Source organism: Hypanus sabinus, chromosome 20, assembly GCF_030144855.1.
Source record: "Hypanus sabinus isolate sHypSab1 chromosome 20, sHypSab1.hap1, whole genome shotgun sequence".
Classification (NCBI taxonomy): Eukaryota; Metazoa; Chordata; class Chondrichthyes; order Myliobatiformes; family Dasyatidae; genus Hypanus; species Hypanus sabinus.
In genome coordinates, this window is record NC_082725.1 from 42,418,404 (window position 1) to 42,442,078 (window position 23,675).

Genomic DNA, 23,675 nt, shown 5'->3' on the forward strand with positions numbered 1-23,675 from the left:
ACAGTTATAAGGCTCAAAAATCAACATATATCTGAAACCTTTTGTGTTTTGTGTTATTGTGTAACTCAAATGGGCAAAAGTATACAGGATGTTTCTCCACCACTCCACATCTTGTGGTTGCGGCTTGATCTAGCCCTCTGGCTACTGCATGGTTCCCGAGGTTCTGCTGACGTTCTGGAACAATCATTCCAAGAGGTGAAGCAGACCATGAGAGGCAACCAGACCCTGGTGGCAGGAAGTGACAACTATCTGTCCTAATGGCCCTCTGATAGATTGTGCTGCCAGATGGCCATCGATGAGAGGAGACACAGTTAACATATGTACACACTTGAAAATTAATTGAAGGTAATTCCACAGAAGCACATTTAACCTGGAAGTGAAAACAGTGGTGTTAATTAAAATAACATTTAAAGAAACCACTTCAATGGATATGCCTTATCGAAGCAGTAGGGCCTGGGTCCAAAAACAAGGAACTTGGCCTATCTAAGTGGTGGGCTGGATTGTAAAGGTCAGGGTATCTGGGCCAGCTTGCTGCTTGGCGAGGTTTACTCACCTCTGCGCTCAGCTGAGGCTGTGGCCTGCATCTGAAGCGCTCCGGGCGCAGTTGCAGTGGTGACTGGTTTTGTGTGTGTGAACTCACTTTCATGAACTTTAGTTCTGAATGTTATTTGCTTTTTATTGTTTGCACAATTTGTTCTTTATTTTTGCACATTGTGTTTGACTGTCTTCGTTTTTAATGGGTCCTATTGGGTTTCTTTTTTTGTGACTGCCTGCGAGGAGACAAATCTCAAAGCTGTATATAGTACAACTTCAGTACTTTGAACTTCAGTACCTCCATTCAATGGAGGTGCAGTTGGTCTCCTTGACTAATTATGCAATGCAATGGACTCAGTGACGAGTGCATGGAAGAATGAGAAGTCAGGATTCCTTGCTGGTATGTTCACTACAGGAAGTCATTGATCCTCTAAAGAACCACTGACTAGGTGGCAATGCAACCCAGTTAAACATTGGATCGATTGCTTTGAACAGCTTCTTACATTCAATTTACTTGACCGATAGGATTCAGGGCTGATGCTGAATAAGCCTGACATTCTGTATACTATAAATACATAGCTTAAGATGTGGAAAGCCAGACTAAAAAGCAGATGGTTCTTTTGGATATTCAGGTTTTGGCTTCATAAATGCTGGGACAGTTTAACAATATTACAATTTCCAAGACTCATAAAAAAAATCCAAATGCAGCAGACACTTCTTGGATTTAAGCTCCACTGGGTTAAACCACCCCTTTAAAACTTGAGAGGCTACTCTGTAAATAAACAATGAAATAGAACTGCAGCATCTTCCCTAACATCACGATGTCCCAATGCACTTCACGTCACTGTCATGAGGTGAAAAGTGTGTTGCTGATTTGTGCAACGCAAGTTCTCTCACACAACTTTGTGATTATGAAAAGATCTGCATCATGACTGTGGTTGTCAGATAAATGCTGGCCAGAACAGAGGCAGACTGTCTTGTTCATCTTTGAATGGTGGCATGGGAGACACCTGTGGATTACACAAACCTCAATGCAACATCTTACCTGCAATTTAACATCTCACCTCTTATACACACCTCCAACTGCACTCCCTCAATACCAAAGTAATGTCTCAGTATTCAAATCTCTACAATGAGAGTTAACCGTGCACATCCTGGTTCAGAAGTAAGTGTGTTGATAAGAAGTCCCAAGTAACACAATATACAGTATGTGGCAGAGTGAAGCAGCGAGGTGGCACAACCAGTGGAGCTGTTAAAGCACAGCTCCAGCAACCCGTGTTCAACCTGACCTCTTCTGCTTGCACATTCTCTGTGACAAATAGATTTCCCCTGGGGGTACCAGTTTCCTCCCAAATCCCAGTAATGTGGCAGTGTAAATGGCCCCTAGCTTATGTGATGGAATCTGAGGCAAATTGATGGAAAGGTGGGAGGAATAAACGTGGGATTCGTGTAGGATCAATGAAATACACTGCATGATGGTTCATGTGGTCTAGGTGGGATGAACAGCTTGTTTCTGTGTTGGATTCTACAGCGGCAGACATTACTTTACAAACATTGAGAGCTATTCACTCCTGAAAGCACAAGAGCAGAAATACACTTTTGCTTTGACTAAATGGGTATAAACAAAATTGCAAGTTAAGTTACAAAGTGCTTCCACTTTGTTACTGAGACTCTGGCATCATCCCCATAGCACAGTGAGACGCAGACATTACTGATAGCCACACCATAATCCAAACTGGCTCCTCTCACTGGCAACTGCTGACAGACAGATAAAGTTCCAATGTGGCCAGTATATGAACACATCTTGTTTGCTTCCACCTCTTTAAATAATGATAAACTGAATAAACAGCAGTTAAAGCTATAATTAGCAAATATCACCTTCTGCTTACTCCAGCATTAATAATAATCACTTTTGAAGCTGGTAAGAGACTGACAGAATAACTGTCACGTGTTTCAATAGGATTTCAATCCCACTACTCGTGCTGGAAAAGCATTGAGCTGATCACCAAACAGGGAAATAATTTCTCCACAGCTGGCTACGGCAGGTCAAACAGTGCAGCTCTTGAGATTACTTATTTAATGTAATGATTAATTCCACTGGGTACTCACCTCTGCCTTGATCTTATTGTCTCCGAAGCACAGGTGCTGGAGATAGGCTGCTGCATTGGATTGCACTGAAGGGAACTGATGTTGCAACATCTGAATGACCTCTGGCAGCTCAGGATCCCGCCAGCCAAACTCCCTGTAAACATCCACACATTGTAAAAAATGTATGCAACACTTCCATTAAAACAATTCTGTATTATTCTAGATCTAAGTTATACAGTAAGGCATGCAATATTTTCCAAACACTGCACAGCCGCCCTAAATAAATGCATTCTACATTACCCTGCACGTTTCCTTCACTTTCTGACATTGGCATTACACATCTCACCGTGCACGAATTAGACTTCATTAAAGACACTTAAATCCTGTCAATGAACTGTTTCATGATTAAACCTGCCCATGAAATCTCCAGGGAGATGATAAATTTTTGTACTCTCAAGATCCAACAGTACATACTTTTCCGGCCTCCAGAGGCACAGTTCATTTTGTATGCAGTCTGTTTTGTATGAATATCACTTTCTGTATGTAAGCTGTTTTTTATATCATTACCTGAACGGGTAATTTGAATTTCATTTTGAAGCACACAGTGGAAAGACATCTATCTCCATCCTCTCTATCTGCCCTTGAAACAGCAATATCTGTGAGTCTTAAGTTTTGTTAATATTGGTAAACATTTATTAGATGTATTTTGAAGGAAGTACTCAGTTTATCATTTATCATTGTGCGATAAACTTACTCTTCTTTACACAGCATAGTTAAGGAGTGTTGGATGTGTGTTTTACCTTGATTAACAGTGATTGTGAGAATAATAGACAGTATTAGTATATTCAGATGCACAGCGATTCCGTACTTAATTTAATACATATTTTACGTAACTTTCTGCAGTTACACAAGTAAGGTCTCATTAAGTGCCCTGAAGAATGCTTCCATCTCAGGTGATTTTTGAGAAGTCCTTTCTCTCACTGCACATATCTGCACTGTGAGGGCAGCAGAGGTACCTACTAAAAGTGATTTGAAATGCAATGAGAGGGACAACATACCTGTAGATAAACACACATCAGCCAAAGAAATGAAGGAATGAAAATGAATTAATGGCAATATTGGTACTGCAGTAAGATGTTCAGTCCCTCAAGCAATTTCCTTCATTCACTGATATCACACCCTAACTCTACCAACTTAAATTCGCTCCACAATAGTCCTATTTGTAAATCACAGACCTAACTGAGCAAACAACTGCTGTTTCCTGTGAGAGTGTGGGTCGCAATTCTACTGCCATTTGTGTAAAAGAGTTTAAACAATGACCCTCCTCTAGACCCAGCCATTATCAGAAAATAAATCCCCTTGTCAATCTAATCAATTACTTCCAATATGTAAAAAACCACAAATCATAAGGAAACTAAACTGAAGCAAAAACCGATCATTTGGCACCACAAATGCCTCCACCTTTGAGCAACATCACGGCTAATCTTAACTCAGCATCACTTTCCCAAACAATCCCACTGTAGTGGCCAGTTCTAACCAAACCAAATTGCTGCTGATTTGTTTATACTTGTATGACCTGCCCTCAGCTGCAATAATGATTGCTCCAAAAGTCGAAGATATGTGTTTGATCCTTTATGAGCAATTAGCAAACATGCAATCTTGAAACAATGAAACCTACGTGTACCCAAATTTAAGTGTCAATGAAACGACAATCGTCAGCCCCCTGCTGCAAACCGCCACAAAGCACAAATACGTAACTTATTCCCTTTGCTTTTACCACTCCCACCACCCACTCATGGGAGTAGTTATCATAATAAATGCGCACTAAAGAATACAATGCATTTAGAGAAGAGATGCATGGCTCCTGCACCCATAATTCCCTCACAGAGCTATATCTGTGTCTTGAGTATTAATTAGCAAGTGAGCCTCCACACTCTTGTTGGGCTCTGAATTCCAAATATTCACAAATTTCTAGATGAAGAAATTTCACACACACACACACACACACACACACACACACACGCAAAATGTAAAAATTTGTAAAACCAGTAACCATTCAGGCCACCATCGGTGGTAAGAGAACGAGAGATGTTTCAGGTCCGAGAACCTTGGCCTGCTGAAGGGTTTCTGGCCAGATAGACAGACTGTTTCTCTCCACACAGATGCCATCTGAGTGGATTATTTCCAACATTTTATGTTTTTATATTAGATTTCCAGTATTCACAGTATTTCCATTTCTCAGTTACTTCCTCCATCTGCATAGGGAACCTACTACCAAACATATCTTTCTCCCCCCCGCCCCCCCCCCCACCACTTTCCACAGGGATTGCTCCCCTACGTGATTTCCTTGTCCATTCATCTCTCCCTACTAATCTCCCACATCGCCATTTAACCCCACAAGCAGCCAAAATGCTCCACCTGCCTATTCACCTCCGCCCTCACCTCCATCAGGGCCCCAAACAATCCTTACAGATGAGGCAACACTTCACCTACGAATTTGCTGGGGTCACCTTTGTGTCTGGTGCTCCCAATGTGGCCTCCTCTACACTGGTGACTCGTTGTAAATTGGGGTACCACTTCATTGAGCGCCTCTGCTCCCTCCATCAAAAGCGGAACATTTTAATTCCAATTCCCCTTGCTGTTCTGACACATTGGTCCATGGCCTCCTCTTGTGCCTCAATGAGGCCACCCTCAAGGTAAAGGAGCAACACCTTACATTTTGTCTGGGTAGCCTCTAACCTGAAGGCATAAATATCGATCTCTTCTCCCTTTTCTTCTATTTCCCACTATTTCCCTCTTACTTCTCAATTGCCTATCACTCTCCCTGGTGTCACGCCTCCTTCCCTTTCTCCTGTGGTCCACTCTCCTCCCCTATCAGATTCCTTCCTTTCCAGCACTCTATCTGCCATCCCCACCACTTTCCGCTTTCTAAACTGGCTTCACCATTCACCTTCTAGCTATCCTCCTGCCCCTTCCACCCACCTTTTTATTCTGGCATCTTCCCCTTCCTTTCTAGTCCTGAAGCAGGGTGTAGGCCCCAAAACGTGGACTGTTTGTTCATTTCCATGGACCCGCTGAGTTCCTCCAGCATTTTGTGTGTGTTGCTTTGGACGTCCAGCATTTGCAGAATTCTTGTGGTTATGATCCACAGTATTTTTTTGATTTTCTCTTACTTGAACACACTTCTTCTCTTCTCTGCACTAAATGCCTAACCCCTTATTCTGAAACTCTTGCAACTGTTTATAGACATCCCAGCTAGAGGAAGTGTCATGCTCACACTTATCTTGTCAAGCCTCTAACGAATTTAAAAAAAAAACACCTCTCATTCTTTTAAATGAGTATTAGTACATAGCACAGTCTATTCAAATTATCCTTGTATCACAAGGTATTCCCACTTCATGAATTAATCTACTGTACTCCATTTATTTTTCCTTTGCTGCATATATATCTTTTCTTAGGTAATAAGAATAGACTTGACCACAACATTTCATGTGGTCTCACACTAGGACCATAATATGACAGGAGTAAGATGTCCTCAGTTTTGCACTCAACATCCCTTGAAGTAAAGATCAACATACCATTTGTCTTTGTAATTGTTTGTTATATCTGCATATCTTATTTCAGTGATTGTATACAAGTATTTCCAAATCCTGCTGAACATAAACACTTCTCAATCTCTAATTATTTAAAAATATTCCTCTTTTTCTGCCAAATTTTTGTTCCCATTTTTCAGCATGAGATTCCACCTGCCTTTTCATCTATTTGCTTAACTTTAGCCTTAAGAGCATTAAATCCCATAATACGAGCTTTTAAACCCTGGTAACGTTCTGATGAACATTCCCCCAAGCCATTGCACCCTTGCTAGGTGTGATCCCTTTAACCAGCAAGAGTGGTCTGGATGATGTCCAAATCTACAAAATTGAAAATAATTCACAAATGTCAATTTTGATATTCCATTCCTCTAATTTCAAAGTACATTTATTAACAAAGTATGTATACAGTATACAACCCTGAGATTTGCCCTCCCACAGGAAGCCATGAAACAAAGGTATACACTGGAATCCGTTTAAACAAAACATCAAACACCTGACAAACAAAAAGAAGATATCACACAAACAGCAGAAAAAAACAAGCAAGTAAACCGCAGAATATTAAACATCAAACCGCAGAGACCCTGAAACGGTCCAGGAGTGACAGCCACCGAGTCAGTTCAGTTTGGCACTGCAGACCACAGCCACAGAGACCATTCCATGCCGAAGTGCCTCAATCAAATTGTGCTAATAGCGAGAAAGGGTAACCAGAAACCCAAGGTACATGAACTGCAGAGTCCTCCAAAGACAAGTCCACAAAGACTACCACTTTATTCGTGATTTTGATTTTTCCTGCACCAACTAATATATCTTAGCTATATGCTTACATTGATTACTGGGCCTCAGAAAGCCTGAGAACCCCTATTGCTTCAAACCCTTTTCCATTCTTGGAAATAATGAGGATAGAAATATAGAAAATAGGTGCAGGAGTAGGCTATTCGGCCCTTCAAGCCTGCACCGCCATTCAGTATTGATCATGGCTGAGCATCCAACTCAGAACCCTGTAGCTGCTTTCTCTCCGTACCTGCTGATCCCTTTAGCCACAAGGGCCACATCTAACTTCCTCTTAAATATAGCCAATGAACCGGCCTCAACTGTTTCCTGTGGCAGAGAATTCCACAGATTCACCAATCTCTGTGTGAAGAAGTTTTTCCTCATCTCAGTCCTAAAAGGCTTCCCCTTTATCCTTAAACTGTGACCCCTCGTTCTGGACTTACCCAACATCGGAAACAATCTTCCTGCATCTAGCCTGTCCAATCCCTTTAAAATTTTATACGTTTCAATAAGATCCCCCCTCAATCTTCTCAATTCCAGTGAGTATAAACCTAGTCAATCCAGTCTTTCTTCATATGAAAGTCCTGCCATCCCAGGAATCAATCTGGTGAACCTTCTCTTCTCTATGGCAAGAGGGTCTTTCCTCAGATTAGGGGACCAAAACTGCACGCAATATTCTAGGTGCGGTCTCACCAAGGCCTTGTACAACTGCAGTAGTACCTCCCTGCTCCTGTACTCAAATCCTTTTGCTATGAATGCCAACATACCATTTGCATTTTTCACCGCCTGCTGTACCTGCATGCCTATCTTCAATGACTAGTGTACAATGACACCCAGGTCTTGTTGCATCTCCTCTTTTCTTAATCGGCCACCGTTCAGAAAATAATCTGTTTCCCTGTTCTTGCAACCAAAGTGGATAACCTCACATTTATCCACATTAAATTGCACCTGCCATGAATTTACCCACTTACCTAACCTATCCAAGACACCCTGCATCCTCTTAGCATCCTCCTCACAGCTAACACCGCCGCCCAGCTTCGTGTCATCTGCAAACTTGGAGATGCTGCATTTAATTCCCTCGTCTAAATCATTACTATATATTGTAAACAACTGGGGTCCCAGCACTGAGCCTTGCGGTACCCCACTAGTCACTGCATGCCATTCTGAAAAGGTCCCACTCTTTGCTTCCTGTCTGCCAACCAATTCTCTATCCACATCAATACCATACCCCCAATACCGTGTGTTTTAAGTTTGCACACTAATCTCCTGTGTGGGATCTATAATTTCCTCACAGCAAAATAAATGCTTGAGTTACAAAAAGGTATGAAGTATAGATTTTAAAATTATATAAATTGCAGAAAACACAATGGTCCAGATTTTGTTACCATTCTACACGACAATGCCGGCAATTGGCCATACAAATGCTGCTAATTAATTAATGTGGTAGTCCCAATCTTGCAGACCAAAATCCTGTGCTTCCTTTTATAATGTTCAGAATTATTTAGTGATTTTACTTCACCTGTTTTTCAAAAGAAAATAATAAAACTTTTAATCATAGTTGTTAAATATTTCAGAGTGGCAAGGGCATTTGATTTTCATTGACAAATGTAACAGCTGGCAAAAGTTGGAGGTAGGGTTTGTCAAATTTTAAAGCTTATCAGAGTAGGGTGTTCTGATTTTTTATCTTGACGTTTGGGGTCCGGCTTCCACTCACTCCCTCGCCAGCTAGCTTCAGGATAGCTTTGGCCAACAAGACTGGAGGGAATACATCAGGAGCAATGTGGAATGCAAGAGACTCGGTCAAGTGGCCAGCCGCACTCAAGGGAAGTCTGTGCCAATGTCTTGATTCAATCATTGGTTTGATGGAGACCTGGAAGGTACATTCATTGAGACCAGATTGCCTGGCACAAACTGACTCAAAGTACAAAGGGAATTATTCAGTGAAGGGTTGGCTAGGATTAGACAAAGGGTAGCAGAGACTAACCATGAAAAAGGAACTGAGTTGGAAAGAACAAACAATCTCCAGAAACATCTGAGTAATTTAAAAGATTAATTATCACCAAAGAGTGCAAATGATGTTCAAACAGCATACTGCACACAATATATCGACTGTACAAATCTGGACATTTCATAATCCTCCTTTACATTATTCACAACTCATGGAATTGTTGCAACATCTATCTGGAAACTCAGTTGTCACATTTCCATTGGGCTAATTTTTGAAAAATTTATATTTCAGCTCAAGCAATGCCAGGATGCCCATGGCAGTTTAAATACATCTCCAATCATAGTGATCATTGCTGTAATACAAAAGAGGTCAGATACCTACAAACAACAATGAGAAAATGGTCACATACATTTTTCCCCTTAATAAAGTTAGTCTTGTACTGGGGTCTTTAGCATTCACCTGAGAACGCAGACAAATTCTTGGTTTAATAGCTCAACCAACTGATGTCATCTCCAAAATCACCCTAATTAAATGCTGCTGTAGATTATAGATTTACAGAATTATGCAGCACAGAAACATACACTTTGGGCCATATTGTCCATGGCAATCCAGGTACCAAGTTGAATTAGTCCCATAATGCTCTAATCCTTTCCATTCTATGTCCCTGTCTGCATATCTTTTAAACTTCACAATTGCACCCACCTCTACCACTTCTGCTGGCAGCTCATTCCACATACCACCCCTCAGTTCCCCTTTAAGTCATTCTCAACCCACTTTATAACTATAGCCTCTGTTTTTAAACTCCCCTGAGAAAAAGGCTGTGACTTCCTAGCCCATCAATGCGTAATTCCATGAACCTCTAGAAGTTCATCCCTCAGCCTCTTTGCACCAGGGAGAACAATCCCAGTCTAACAAATGTCTCCTACCTCGTGTCTCTCTTCTGCCCTCTTACGCACAATATTTCAAATGTCGTCTCACCATCAGCTTATGATTGTGACACTATATTCAAGTTTGCTAATGACACCACTGTCATTGACCAAATCAAATGTGGTGATGAATCAGCATATATAGGAGGGAGATTGAAAATCTGGCTGAGTGGTGCCACAACAACAACCTCTCACTCAATGACAGCAAGACCAAGGAGACGATTATTGACTTCAGTGGGAGGAAACTGGAGGTCAATGAGCTAGTCCTCACTGGAGGATCAGAGTAGAACTTTAAATTCCTCAGTGTTATAATTTCAGAGGGTTTGTCCCGGGTTCAGCACACAAGTGTCATGATGAAGGAAAAATGGCAGCGCCTCTGTTTTCTTAAAAGTTTGTGAAGTTTTGGCACGTCGACTAAAACTTTGACAAACTTCTGTATAAGTGTGATGGAGAGTACACTGCCTGGTTGCATCACAGCTTGGTATGGGAATACCAATGCCCTTGTGTGGAAAAGCCTCCAAAATGCAGTTCAGTCCATCACAGGTAAAGCCGTCCTCACCACTGGGTATATCTACATAAAGGCTATTGCAAGGAAACAGCACAACAAGGATGTCCACTATCCAGGTCCTGCTTTCTTCTTGCTGCTGCCATCAGAATGTTGGCACAGGAGCCCCAGGACCAGGTTTGGAACAGTTATTTCACTTCAACCATCAGGTCCTTGAACCAGAGGGGATAGTTTCATTCAACTTAACTCACCCCATCACTGATTTGTTCCCACAATTTGTGGACTCACTTCTAATAACACTTCATCTCATGCTCTCGGGGGTATTTATTGCTTATTTATTATTCTTATTATTAATTTTTTTCTTTCTTTTTGTATTTGCATATTGTGTTGTTCTTTGCACATTGGTTGTCTGTCTCTCCTGTTATTGTGGTGTTTCATTGACTTTGTTTAGTTTCTTGTATTTACGGTGATTTCCTGCAAGAAAATTAATCTCAGGGTTGTACAGCGTATGGCAACATGTATGTACTTTAATAATAAATCTACATAGAATTTGGAATCTTGTACAGCTGTAAAATATCCAAAATCATATACTCAGTATCTCAATTGATGAAGGCAAGCATTTCATGTGCTTTTTTCACCACCATACCTAGCACATTCAAAGGGCCATGCACTTGTGCCCCTAGGTTTCTCTGTTTTACACCACCTCCCCAATACTCTGCCATTCACCTAAGAAAGTGATTTTCTCACTGTAATATAAAATAAAAGTTAGCACACAGACAAAACCAAAAGCAAATGTGCTGAGCTGTGTACAAGTATTTTCTCCAACCACCACATACAAAATCACTTAAAAAAGTAACTTTTATTCTGTGGTTAAATCTCTGGGGATTGAATCCACAAGCTTCTAAATCATCAATTGAGTATGTGTTATCACTGTGCTAAAGCTAACCATTGAATAAAAAGGAGCAATTCATAGCTAAAAAGCCAGGGACAAGAAACAAAACAGATAAAACTCATCATTTGAAGTCTCTATGGATCTGTTAGACCTGCAGAATAATACAGAAACCGGGCATCTACTACATCAACACACCTATGAAAATCTCAACAACTGCACCATTAAAAAGGCAGTGAGACTACATCACAAGGAATATATAACATAATAACCGCCAGATGGATACATTCTGCAAATATTGTGTACAAGAATGTGTACAATTCCATTTGGACCACATATATGATCTTCTGCCTCCCGTTCCTTGGTCGACAAAATCTAAATCATTAAAATAAAAAAATCATACGTGCACCAAAAAAAAAGTCATGTTATGAATTTTGTTGTTAATGTTATTATAATAGAGTCCAAAGGACTCTATTTTCTTTGGATATTCTTGAATAGGTGAGACCCCAACAGTAAAGCTGCAATTCGGCAAGAGATATTGAAGAGAGCCGAATCAGCCAAACTTGTTGCAACTGTGAGGGTGGCTACGCATCTTACCCTGAATAATCAACACCGCCCTCTTTGAGTCAAGACAACACACTGTGGATAATTACAGGGCTCACACATTGCACCAATTCAATTCAGACAAGGGCTTTACATTGTGTAGGTGCATGGACCAACTGCTGGACACCAATCGTCATATTCCAGCAATTATATGATGAGGTACAATAGCACATAAATTCAACCTAATTAATCACTTTGCTTCAGGCTGTGGCAACAACACATAACTTACAAAAAAGAATTTTTAACAATTGCAACGGAGTTGATGAGGTGAAGTAAGTATTAGATGGAGATCGAGTATGCTTCACAGACTCACACAAGGGACTAATTTCACAAAAATTACTTTATGAAGGATGCATCAGCATGGGGTTTGCATTAATAGTCATCTGTCTTCATACGTCTGACTGTTCTGATCCCTTTGGCGTATTATTTCACCAAAATGTGATTACTTGTGCTGATTTATAGGATGTAACCATAAACATGCAAACTGTTTATATTCCCCTTCCTTGATTAAGTACAACCGGCCCTATATTACATTACAGGACACTTTATTCATTCTTTCACAGATAAAATACGAGTCTCAAGAACTCCAGTATGCAAAATGCAAAAAGAAATGTGAAAATAAATAACTTCACTTTGAGATTGAAACCTGTAATACACAAGCAAGTCTTTGGAACAGAATTTGGATATTTTCAGCTGGTTCTATGGGATAAATCACAGTTCAAGAATTATATGAACTGGTGGCAGTTTTGCTGATAACATTAAAGAAGGTGGGGTGGGGGGTCAGAACATTGGTTCAATGGTTTGGAGAACAGATGGCAGGATACATATCCAGGGACTCCTCTCCAAGTCTGTGGTATATATACTGCAATAAAAAAAATTAAAAAGATTCCCAAGCAAAAGTCACATTGCTCGCCAAGATTCAATGGTACAATTCTGACTTGAAGTCAAATGATTGTCCCATTTCAGAACATGAAAGACACAAAATCTAATCTGCCATTCTCAATTCAGTACCAATAGTATGTGCTCCATGGCCAGAGGATGGGCTAAATTGTCTTTTGGAAGCAATATTAAACCAAGAATAAATTCCTCTCCCTTAAAAAGATCTCAAACCCTTTTTCAAAGAAGAGTAACCAAACCCACAACCATCAAAACCCCGATAATATCATTCGAGTCAACATTTATAGCTCAACCAATCAAAACATGACCGACTACCACTTCATTACACTGCCTATGCGACCTTACTGTGAGCAACAGGCTGCCTCATTTTCAATATTTCAACAAGTACATCACTACATTAAAACTGCCTCATTGCTTACAGTGTGCTTTGGAATGTCAGATGCTATTGAAGTTGCCTGGTCAATACGAATGTTTTTCTTTTAATTTCTGTGAGAGAGCTAAATCTTGGTCACAGTGGAGCAGGAATAGCTTTTTTTCGAATTCAATTTGAGCTCTAGGTAACCATAATATATAGAGGCCATTCAGTTTGCCAAGTCTGTCTGGGCATTTTGAAAGATTAATCCAATTATACATATTGGCTTGCACTTTCCCAAGAGTTCCCATTTTTCCCACTTTCAAGTATTTATCTGAAAGGCACAAAAGCACCAGCTTTTGGGCTGTGCAGTACAAATGAAAGCATAAGAACTATCCAATACGTATCATGTAATGGCTTAACTCAATAGCATTTTGTGCCTACATTCCTCTCCTGTGTTTTGAGAACTGTCTGTTGGTTGATAGGCCTGAGCTGTGGTCCCGCGTGCTTGTTCTGGAGTTCCAATTCACTTAACTGAGCAGGAGGCAATAGGTCCTCCTAAAATCCTGGTTGACATTCCTCCCACAACTTAATCATCAGCTGTGGAGATCATTGATCATTATTTTCAAGGATGCCCATAAGATTTTGTTCGGGTGGAACAGATGCTGCAATTTGGAGGACAGGTTCAGGAGCAAGACATTCAAATCCCTGAATGTATATATGAATTAATGGTGATCCTCGACTGGACTTGCTTCAGTGACCCTGAGTTGCAAGGATCTATCAACCTCCATTTTAAATTTTCAATATGCCTAAATCCAGTATTTTTCTGAGGGACAGAATTATAGATTTCCCCCAGCCTTTTACCAAATGTCATTCCTAACAGTTCCACTCTAATTTTAAAGTTAGGCACACAACCAGAGAATATAACTTCCTTCTACCTCTTCAGTGTTTTAATTGTCTTAAACACTTTAATTTCCTCATCTGTATTTGATGTAATGCAAGTCTAAACCCTGGTCAGACCCCGCTTGGAGTACTGTGCTCAGTTCTGGTTACCTCACTACAGGAAGGATGTGGAAACTATAGAAAGGGTGCAGAAGATATTTACAAGGACGCTGCCTAGATTTGGGGGGCCTTTTCTCCTTGGGAGCGATGGAGGATGAGAGGTGACTTGATAGAGGTGTATAAGATGATGAGAGACATTGACCATGTGGATAGTTTTGGTGATCCAAAACTTATTTCCTGGACTGGACTTGGTTCAGTGACCCTGAGTTGCAAGGATCTATCAACCTCCATTTTAAATTTTCAACACATCTAAATCCAATATTTTTCTGAGGGACAGAATTCACAGGGCTGAACTGGGTAACACATGAGGGCACAGTTTTAAGGTGGTTGGAAGTAGGTACAGAGGAGATTTCAGGGGTAAGATTTTTATCCAGAGGGTGGTGAGTGCGTGGAATGGGCTGTTGGCAATGGTGGTGGAGATGGATACAATAGGGTCTTTTAAGAAACTCCTGGATAGGTGCATGGAGCTTAGAAAAACAGAGGGCTATGGGAAACCCTAGTAATTTCTAAAGTAAGGACATGTTTGGCACAGCATTGTGGGCCAAAGGGCTTGTATCGTGCTGTAGGTTTTCTATGTTTCTAAACAATGGCACCTTGCTGTGCAGTCAATATAACCTAATTAATCAGTCTTTTACAATGATTTGCTGGCTATTATGTAAAGGCAAAGATTATTTACCCATAACAGCAAAAATTAAAGAATTTGTATTTTCCCTTACCAACTTTTATGTGTATAATTCTAATAGTATCAGTCTTTATGAAACAAGTTCAGGCATAACTATTCTCTTTTCTCATCTTGACAATGCTGGTAAAAATGCTTAACTGAGTATGAATCAAAATGGGCAATCTGCATATGCCTAAATAAACTGGCTCAAGAAACTATCTTTAGCAGAAGACAACATGAAAATTAACTCTGCTCCACGGTCTCGGTTTCTGTGCTCCTTTCACACATCAGGGATCTGGCCCCTTGCAACACCCCTGGTCTTGTTTCCCACATTTCCTAGAACACACCTTGTTCTGTTTTCCACATTCCCATGAAATTTACTGAGTCCCACACTTATTCTCACACTCCCTTAAACTAGAAAATTAATTATTCAATAGAGTAGCATGTAAAAAAAGTGAAATAAAATGTATTGGCATATTAATAGGCATCTACTGGTCTTGGAAACCTGTTAGTCTGGCACTAACAAAGTTCCCAGTACACCAGATTAAAGGAGTATTACTGTATTATGATCTATTCTGATACAGGCAGGCAATGTTGTAAATCAACATCAGTGATCCAGAAGGTTAATGGAAAATTTCACCAATAATCCCCTCATTCTTTGTGAGATTTTCTATCTTAACAATTCAAATCACAGGGGTGGCACAGGATGGTGTAGTGGTTAGCGTAACACTTTACAGAGCCAGCGATTCAACTCCTGCTCGCAAGGAGCTGGTATGCTCCCCAAACACATGGCCAGGCCATGTTGACAACAGACACATGGCAACACTCGTGGCCTTCACCCAACGCATCCTCAGAATGTGTGGATTGTGGATGAAATGGCACAATTCACTGTATGTTTCATTGTTTTGATGTACATGTGACAAATAAAGCCAATTTCTTATCTCTTTTTCAAATATTTACTTTAAATTTACCCCTGTTCAGTTCCATTGAATTTAATACAATTAATTATGGATACAAAGTATAACATGCAATCATTACATTTTAATCTCTGCTGTTGTATTATGCATTTAGTATAAAGAGCAGGAATGGACTTCTCACCACAAATACTTTGACACATCAATCAAGTGACATTAATCACAGTAAAGTTCCTTAGGAATTTGTAAAGATTTGGAATGATATCTAAAACTCTGACGAACTTAGACAGAAGTGTGGTGAAGAGTATATTGACTGGCTGCATCACAGACTGTTATGGAAACACCAATGTCCTTGAACAGAAAGTCCTACAAGAAGTCATGGATATGGCCCAGTCCATCAGAAGTAATGCCCCCCCCCCTCCCCCCACCATTGAGCACATCCACATGAAGCATTGTCACAGGAAAGCAGCATCCATCATCAGGGCCAAACACAACCCAGGACATGCTGCTGCTATCAGGAAGAAGAACAAGAATAGGAGGAACAGCTTCTACTCCAGAGCTGTGGCCTCCATCACACCACTCCCACAGAACAATGACTGAAACTGTGAGCACACACAAGGACTCAAATACTTGCACTAACAGCACTTTGTGCATTACTGTGATATTCTGGTGCTGCTGCAATTTATTTTCTGCTACTTATCTATTTAATACTGTTTTTCTATTACTGTCTTGTTTTTATCTACCACTTTATTTAATTGCCTGAGAGGAAGCCGAACAGAGTTTCATTGTACCTAAGTGTAATGACAATAAAGATCATTCAATTCAAGATGCAGGAGCCTCAGGACTCTCACCACCAGGTTCAGTAACATTTATTATCTCTCAACCATCGTGCTCTTGAATCGAAGAGAATACCTTCACTCAATTTCATTTGCTCCATCATTTGAAATGTTCCCACAACCTATTGAACTCACTTTCAAGAACTTTTCATCTCATGTTCTTGATATTTATTGCTTTTTATGCATTATTATTAGTTCTTTCCTTTTGTATTTGCACAGTTTATTATCTTTTGAACACTAGTTGATACAATCTTTCATTGATAGTATTATGGTTATTATTCTTATGGATTTATTGAGTATGCCTACAAGAAAATTAATCTCAGGGTTGTCTATGGTGATATTTATGTACTTAGGTAATAAATTTGCTTTGAACTTGATTCTTAAAGCGGTTGAATAAAAGCAGCAGCAATCACTTATTTCTGGTGAAGAGAATAAGCCGTTATTATGTACAGGAGAAAAGTATGGACAATTTAGCCAAATGATACTGTGCTCATCCATGTAAAGCTCAGATTTTTTGAGAGAATTTTGCTCATAGTATCTACAAGGCACTTGCCTGGATGGACGTTGCAGCAACAACATTCAGGAAGCTTGTCACCAAGGATCAAGAAGTATGCTTGACTGGCACACTGTCAACTTTTCTAAATGTTCATTGCTTCGACCGCTAACTCAGTAGCTGCAATGTATATCTTCGACAAAATGCACTACAGTTGCTCCTCCCAAACCCTCCAGTACCAAGAAGAACAAGGACAAGAACAGCAGGGGAACACTACCGCCTTCAGATCCCCTACAAGTCACACACAATCCTGACTTCATCATTGTTGGGTCTGAATCCTACAAAGCTCTGTCCAACACCACTATGGAAGTACTCTCGCCAGAAGCCTGCAAAAAGATATCACAGCATTATGTTCTGAAGGAAAATTTACGGCTAGGCTATAAACAATGGTCACAAAAATCTAAACCAGAATTTCAGAGTTGTGTCAAGCTAAATGCTTCAGAGTTCTCAATTGCACAGTAAGACACCAGACAGAAATTCATCACTTGCTCCCTTTTGCCTCTAATCTGGGATCATCCCATTAGTGCTCCTTTGGTTACAAAGATGTGAGGCAAAAGAAGATAGAGGCTGGAAATATATTTTTTGGATGCAGTAAGGGGCAAGTGATTATTAGGCATAGTTTGTCAAAAAGCACACAAGTTCTACAAGATTTCTGGCCAATATGAGTTAAACAGATAATCTGGTTATGATATTACTTTTCGTGGGACCTTGTTCGACACTAAGAGGTTGCTATATTTGTCTACTTTACAAATAAGACTATATTTGAAGCATTGAAGACATTGCAAGAGGGTGAAAAGTATGGAAATGACACTAAATTTAAAATATATTAAACATTATATTTTTAAAACTGATAAGCAGATAATAAAAGAATAATAGTATTACCTTGTGGTGATCTTTAGATCACCTTCTTTCAGATACATCCTTTTAAACAGTTAATTGATTCTTATCTAGCAATTCGAAAAGCAATTTCAAATTAACATCCTTGGTAACCTACAAAAACTCTTGGATTAAACATCTCATGGGAAAAGATCTGCAGCAGCCTCTATTAAACAATTATTTGACATCTCATAAATTCCTGGTGAAGCTAATTGGCCACAGACTATTAAGCATCTGTTAATTATCTACAGTAACTCATTTTAGTTGTCCAAATAATCTTCAAGAATACATAATGATGAACTTGAGTGAATAGGATAATCTTGTACGCAGGTTTTAGTTACATTGCGCAGTCTTTATTTTATGGTGTGATTTGTTGATGTTATAATGCATTTTAATTTGGCCAGAGAAAACATCTGTTAACATATCTCCTGAACACCTCACTGTGAAAAGTATTGGGTTCTCCATGGAAGCACCAAGAAGTTTGGAGTTTTCTGTAAGATATTATTTTAGTTCCTAGTTGCATGCATGTGCTGGATTAATCCTTCCATTATTAACTTACAACTGAAGAGGACTAAAGCAAATGCAAAGCAATGAATGTTGTAGCAATATTATGCAATATGAATGTTGTGTGAATTATCCATCAACACAGAGACACCATCTGCCTTAACAAATTGGCCCTTTACGTTCTTGCTATTCATTAACACCTCCCTGAATACCCACCCCCCACCCCAACACACACACCTTTCGAAGCTCAGAGCTAATGAAGTACTTATATGCTTTTGCAGACTTTTTTTTAAAGCATATATGAAGCTTGGAAACCAGTTTGAATAAAGGAAGGACTCATAGACAACAAAGTTGTAATTACCCAGCAACCTTTTGGATGAGGGATAAATACCAGGAATGAGGCCAGTAAAAGTCCTTTCTCATCTTTGCAATGTTGGCACCGAAATGAGTGGCAACATTTGCAGACTGTCCCTAGCATATCCCTGTGCAGTGTTGGTTGTTAATGCAAATGTAACATTTCAATGTATGTTTTGATACGTGTGAAAAATAAATCTGAATCTGAATTTGTGCTGTGCCATAAAACATGAATGCCCTCTGAGAGTGCTGATGGGTCCTTTGCTTCAACGTCTGATCTTGAAGTGAACGTTTCTACCCAAACACTTTGGCATTGCATTGACGTGTCTGCCAAAACTATGTTGTTACATTTCAAACAAACAAACCAAAAATTACTTCAAGTTATCACGCTATGGCTGAAATCGACCAAGTTATAAGAGAACCTTAAAAAAAGATCTATTTAAGAATGCATTGGATTTTAAATAATGTATAAGCACAAATTTGCCTGCAAAAAATAAGACCAAAAATTATCCTTGTCACTAAATACAAACAAGAGAAAATCAAACAACACATACACACAAAATGCTGGAGGAACACAGCAGGTCAGGCAGTGTTTATGGACAAAGGTACAGTCGATGTTTTGGGCCAAGACCCTTCTGGAGAGCTGCTAGACGATTAGCTTCCTATCCAATGAAGGCATAGTTCACTGGTCTGATGGAAATCAGACCAGCTACATCAATGGGCAGATGATTTATTCTGGCTGATGTATATGGCCATCATGATTTCCATTCTGCGTTGACCAGGAATTTCTTATCCCGGGATGCTGGCATCAGTTAACCAGGCCACTGATCATTGCCTATCCTTAAGTTTCTTCAAGAAGGTTATGGTCAGGTACATTTGTGCTTGAGCAGCTGCATATTTCTGGATTTGGTCTCGGGTGCACCAAAGCAACTGTAATTATATCCCCAAATTAGAAGGGTGCATGAGGTGCAGGGACCCTTGTGGCAGAGATTACAGGTTTTAGAATTCCTGGCTCAGAAGCTTGCATGGGTTAGTGTAGTACATCCTCAGACAGTGCATTTTGACGCCATGGTGCACTAAGAGTGGGGAGTATGGTTGTTCACAACCATAATGTTCACAAGATGATGTTCAAAAAAGTACACACGCCGCAATCTAAATGTCCAAAAGAGCACATTAAGTACAAATGTAGAGTACTAAGCAGCCGTTGAAAAACCAGCCCTCCTCACCATTGCACATGCTGCCATAAAGATGCCCAGCGTAAAATGAAGGGTAAGCAGCAGCTCGAGAGAGCTTATAATCTACTGCATGCTCCCTGACCGTGTTTGAGAGCAGCACTGGCAATCAGCAGGGGATGAATGGGAAAGCTCAGGAGATTTATAGCACAGAAAGATATTATTGATGAAAGACCAATATACCCTGCTCTTTTCCATCATCCTCTTCAAATATTTATCTAATTCTTTTTCCCTTTATGTATCCCTTCAACATCTTTTATTCCCTAAAACTATCATCTTCATAAGACTGCTCCTAACCCCTCAATGTGACAACCTACAACTGCATCAACCTCGTCATTGACGCTTCCAACCTCAACCGTGTTCAGGCTATCAGATCTGAAGAGAATTTGGAAAACTCACCAGTCTGCAACATTAGTGTCAGGTTTCCTCACACTATCTGACAAAGTGAATCCTTCAAAAACACTATCTAAAATGGATCCTATTTAGGTCAGTGGGAGGGGAAGTTAAAGGTTACCAACTTAGTGAACCTTTCTAAGCTCATTCAGTTTCCCATCTAGCACATGTAAGGTACTGAACATTATTTTATTTAGGATACAGCACAGAACAGGCCCTTCTGATCCTTTGAGCTTTGTTGCTCATTGATTCAATCCTAGCCTAATCATCAGCAATTTACAATGATCAATTAACTTACTACCCGGTTTGTCTTTGGACTGCGGGATGTGGGAGAAACCCACACGCACACAGGGAGGAAGGTACAAACTTGCTTACATTGGACACTGGAACTGAACACTGACACTCCGAGCCATAATAATGTCACACTGACCATTACTGTGCTGTGACACTTGCATTTTTCAATACATCTTATTGGAACCAACCGTTGTCATTCTCAGTTCCAAGGCTCAGTCTGAGATAATAGAGACAAACAGGTGCAATTCTGCATGACCAAAGTCCCCTCTTTATTGATGCTTTATTTAAACTAACTGGCACTTACAAGTAATTAAGATACTGCAAGGTGATATTGTTCATTCTTGTGTCAGTCTAATACTGACTCTTTGTTCCTTACTAATCAAAAGCTCCTTGTGTGACATTGTTAATGCCTCTTGCACCATCTCTTCTTCTGTGATACTTTCACTCACTCCCATTCAGTTCTGCTACCTCTTTGTGCTCACTGCGTTCAAAAACGTGCTGGTGCTTTTATGCTAGTTCGTTAATGGTACACAATTCTGTGGTGTGTGAAATGAGAATCTAAATGTGTGATAGAAATATGATCAATGTTACAATATTGGCTCAACTTATGCTTGGCACAGAACTGTCTACATTTTATTTGTCACAGCTATACAGCAGTACACATATAGGCAATAATGTATTAGGATTTCTGAGCTTGCCTTTAGCTTCCCTAGATCAAACAATGTCACATATACTGTGACTGCAACCCAAAGTAGGGGTTATCAAGCGCTATTAACGATGCAGCCAACTTAGTTAAAATGCTTTTAACATTACAAGTTGTGAGCATGCCAAAACTTTCCAATTATAAGTTGCAGCTTAATGTAGTGCTACAGACATGCACAGTCAACACTAAAAGCATTGCAAGGAGATGTGAGGATGTGACTTGGCTGGCAGGGGATTTGCAATAGGCTACCTAGCAATACGTTGTAGTATACAAAAAGGGCCATTAACCAGGTAAATTGGGAAGGCTTACCTTGGCGGCTTCCTTACTGTGTGCCATCTTCTCCCACATCTGTTCCCAGGTGTTTCAGGTACTGCACGCTGGGTTGGGCCTGACCGCCACTTCCTGCAGGGTATGCTGCTTTGCTGAACTCTGGAGTAGCAAACAGAGCGACCCTCCTCACACCCAGGTCATACAGCAGCACCTTCACTTCATCAGTTATCAAGCAGGGCATCCCCCAGCAGCCCACGCTCTTTCCTGCCTTTGCATTCACCACACCAGAAAGAATCTCTTCCAAAAAGACCTCAGAAAAGGTTTCAAGTCAATTACAGTCTTTTAAAGCCAAGACCAGATTTGTTCCCTTTGTTGCCACTTATAACTGCTATAAAGTGCTAGTAACCCAGTTTATAACTGGACAAAACCATCTGTTCCCACTTTAAAGGCACATGCTGTTTTCATCTTATATTTTTGTTCTAAACTCCTGCATCCACAGTTTTAACTGAAACCACCAATGTAAACCTGCCAATTAACTTCAGTATTTTGGTACGCCATTCTATGGTGGCAGAGATGGAGGTGGCGATGTAGAGAAATGTAAATTGTGACGTAACTTTATGCTAGTAGCTTCTTAATGAGTGAGGATATCGGAATTTATGACAAAAGCACTAGCACAGAAATGGTTCCAAGCCTAATAGCAGCAGTACGTTCAAATAGAGGTTGTTTTACTGAATTGTCTAGAGGTTCTGAAGTTACTCATTTCACTAGGGCTCCCTTAACTCTGTGCTTCTATTGAGCAGGAAATTCTTCTCTGGTTGGCTATCTGTGAAGATTTCCTGCAGTCAGTTTTGCTCGAAAATTCTGAAAGACGTTTTGGACTGAATAAAACAGGCCTGCCTCGTAATGTTTACAAAGCTGCTATACCTGCACCTCCGTTAGATAATATCAACCCCATGCCCCTAACACTACCCCTGCCCACTGCCTTTTATTTTTTGCACCCTGACCAATGTACACCCAGCAACCAGAGGTTTAAGAAGCTGTCTCCTCTCTGATGACTAAACAAAGACTTGGTCCATTTTATTTTTGTGGGTTGTCTGCACTTAGGGGTCTGAAGCTTTGATGGGAGTTGGGCCAAAATGGGGTGAGGAAAAGGTCTGCAAAGTCTGCGCAGCAGCTCCGAGGTGATGACACAACCTCGTGCCACAATATGCCAGCAACACACACAGAACTCCGCAGGCCAGAATGCTTCTATAGAAAAGAGTAAACAGTTGATGCTTCAGGCTAAGATCCTTCATCGGGACTCTACATCTGCCCTGATGAAAGGTCTCAGCCGGAAACAACGACTGTTTACTCTTTCCCATAGATGCTGCTTGGCCTGCTGAGTTCCTCCAGCATTTTGTGTGCATTGCCTGGATTTCCAGCATCTGCAGATTTCCTCGACTTTGTACCACAAAATACCATTTCTTCTAAAGTAGTGCATTACTTGGTAAGGCAAAAATAGGCAGTGGGGGAAAGAAAACACAGTAAAAAAAAAGTACCCGTAATGGCCAAAGAGCATGTTACCTTAAAAGCAACCTCCCAAGTAATCAACTTCCATTAATCAGCAAATGATACATTCATGCTCAATTTTTCTGACTGACAGTTTGTAAAAATGATGGCTGCAGGCAGGTGAAACTGTTAACACGTGTAATGCTCACAGATGAGACGCTGAGATTTTAAGAAATGTAAAACAAAACTATAAAACTTTAATTAAGAAAAATAAAGCTGACTTGCAAGTAAACAACATCTTTTGTGAATGTTGGCACTGCGATGTAGAAAATACAGCAGCCAAGGACACGGTAAGATGTCAGAAATACTGTAACGTGAAATTTATCAGATCATCTGCTGTTGGTAAAGCAGGTTCAGGGATAAATTATT

The 23,675-nt window shown here is 40.2% G+C and overlaps 1 protein-coding gene across 5 annotated transcripts in view; it reads right to left on the minus strand.

Moving 5' to 3' along the window:
- Positions 1-23,675, minus strand: part of LOC132378460 (catenin delta-2-like) — a 1,187,639-nt gene that overhangs the window by 177,045 nt on the left and 986,919 nt on the right. For all 5 annotated transcript variants that reach the window (XM_059945388.1, XM_059945390.1, XM_059945393.1 and 2 more), the window contains 2 exons: positions 21,798-21,917; positions 2,644-2,776 (listed from right to left, as the gene is read on the minus strand). In XM_059945388.1, coding sequence (XP_059801371.1) covers positions 2,644-2,776; positions 21,798-21,917 — 253 coding nt within the window. The remainder of the gene's footprint in view (positions 1-2,643; positions 2,777-21,797; positions 21,918-23,675) is intronic.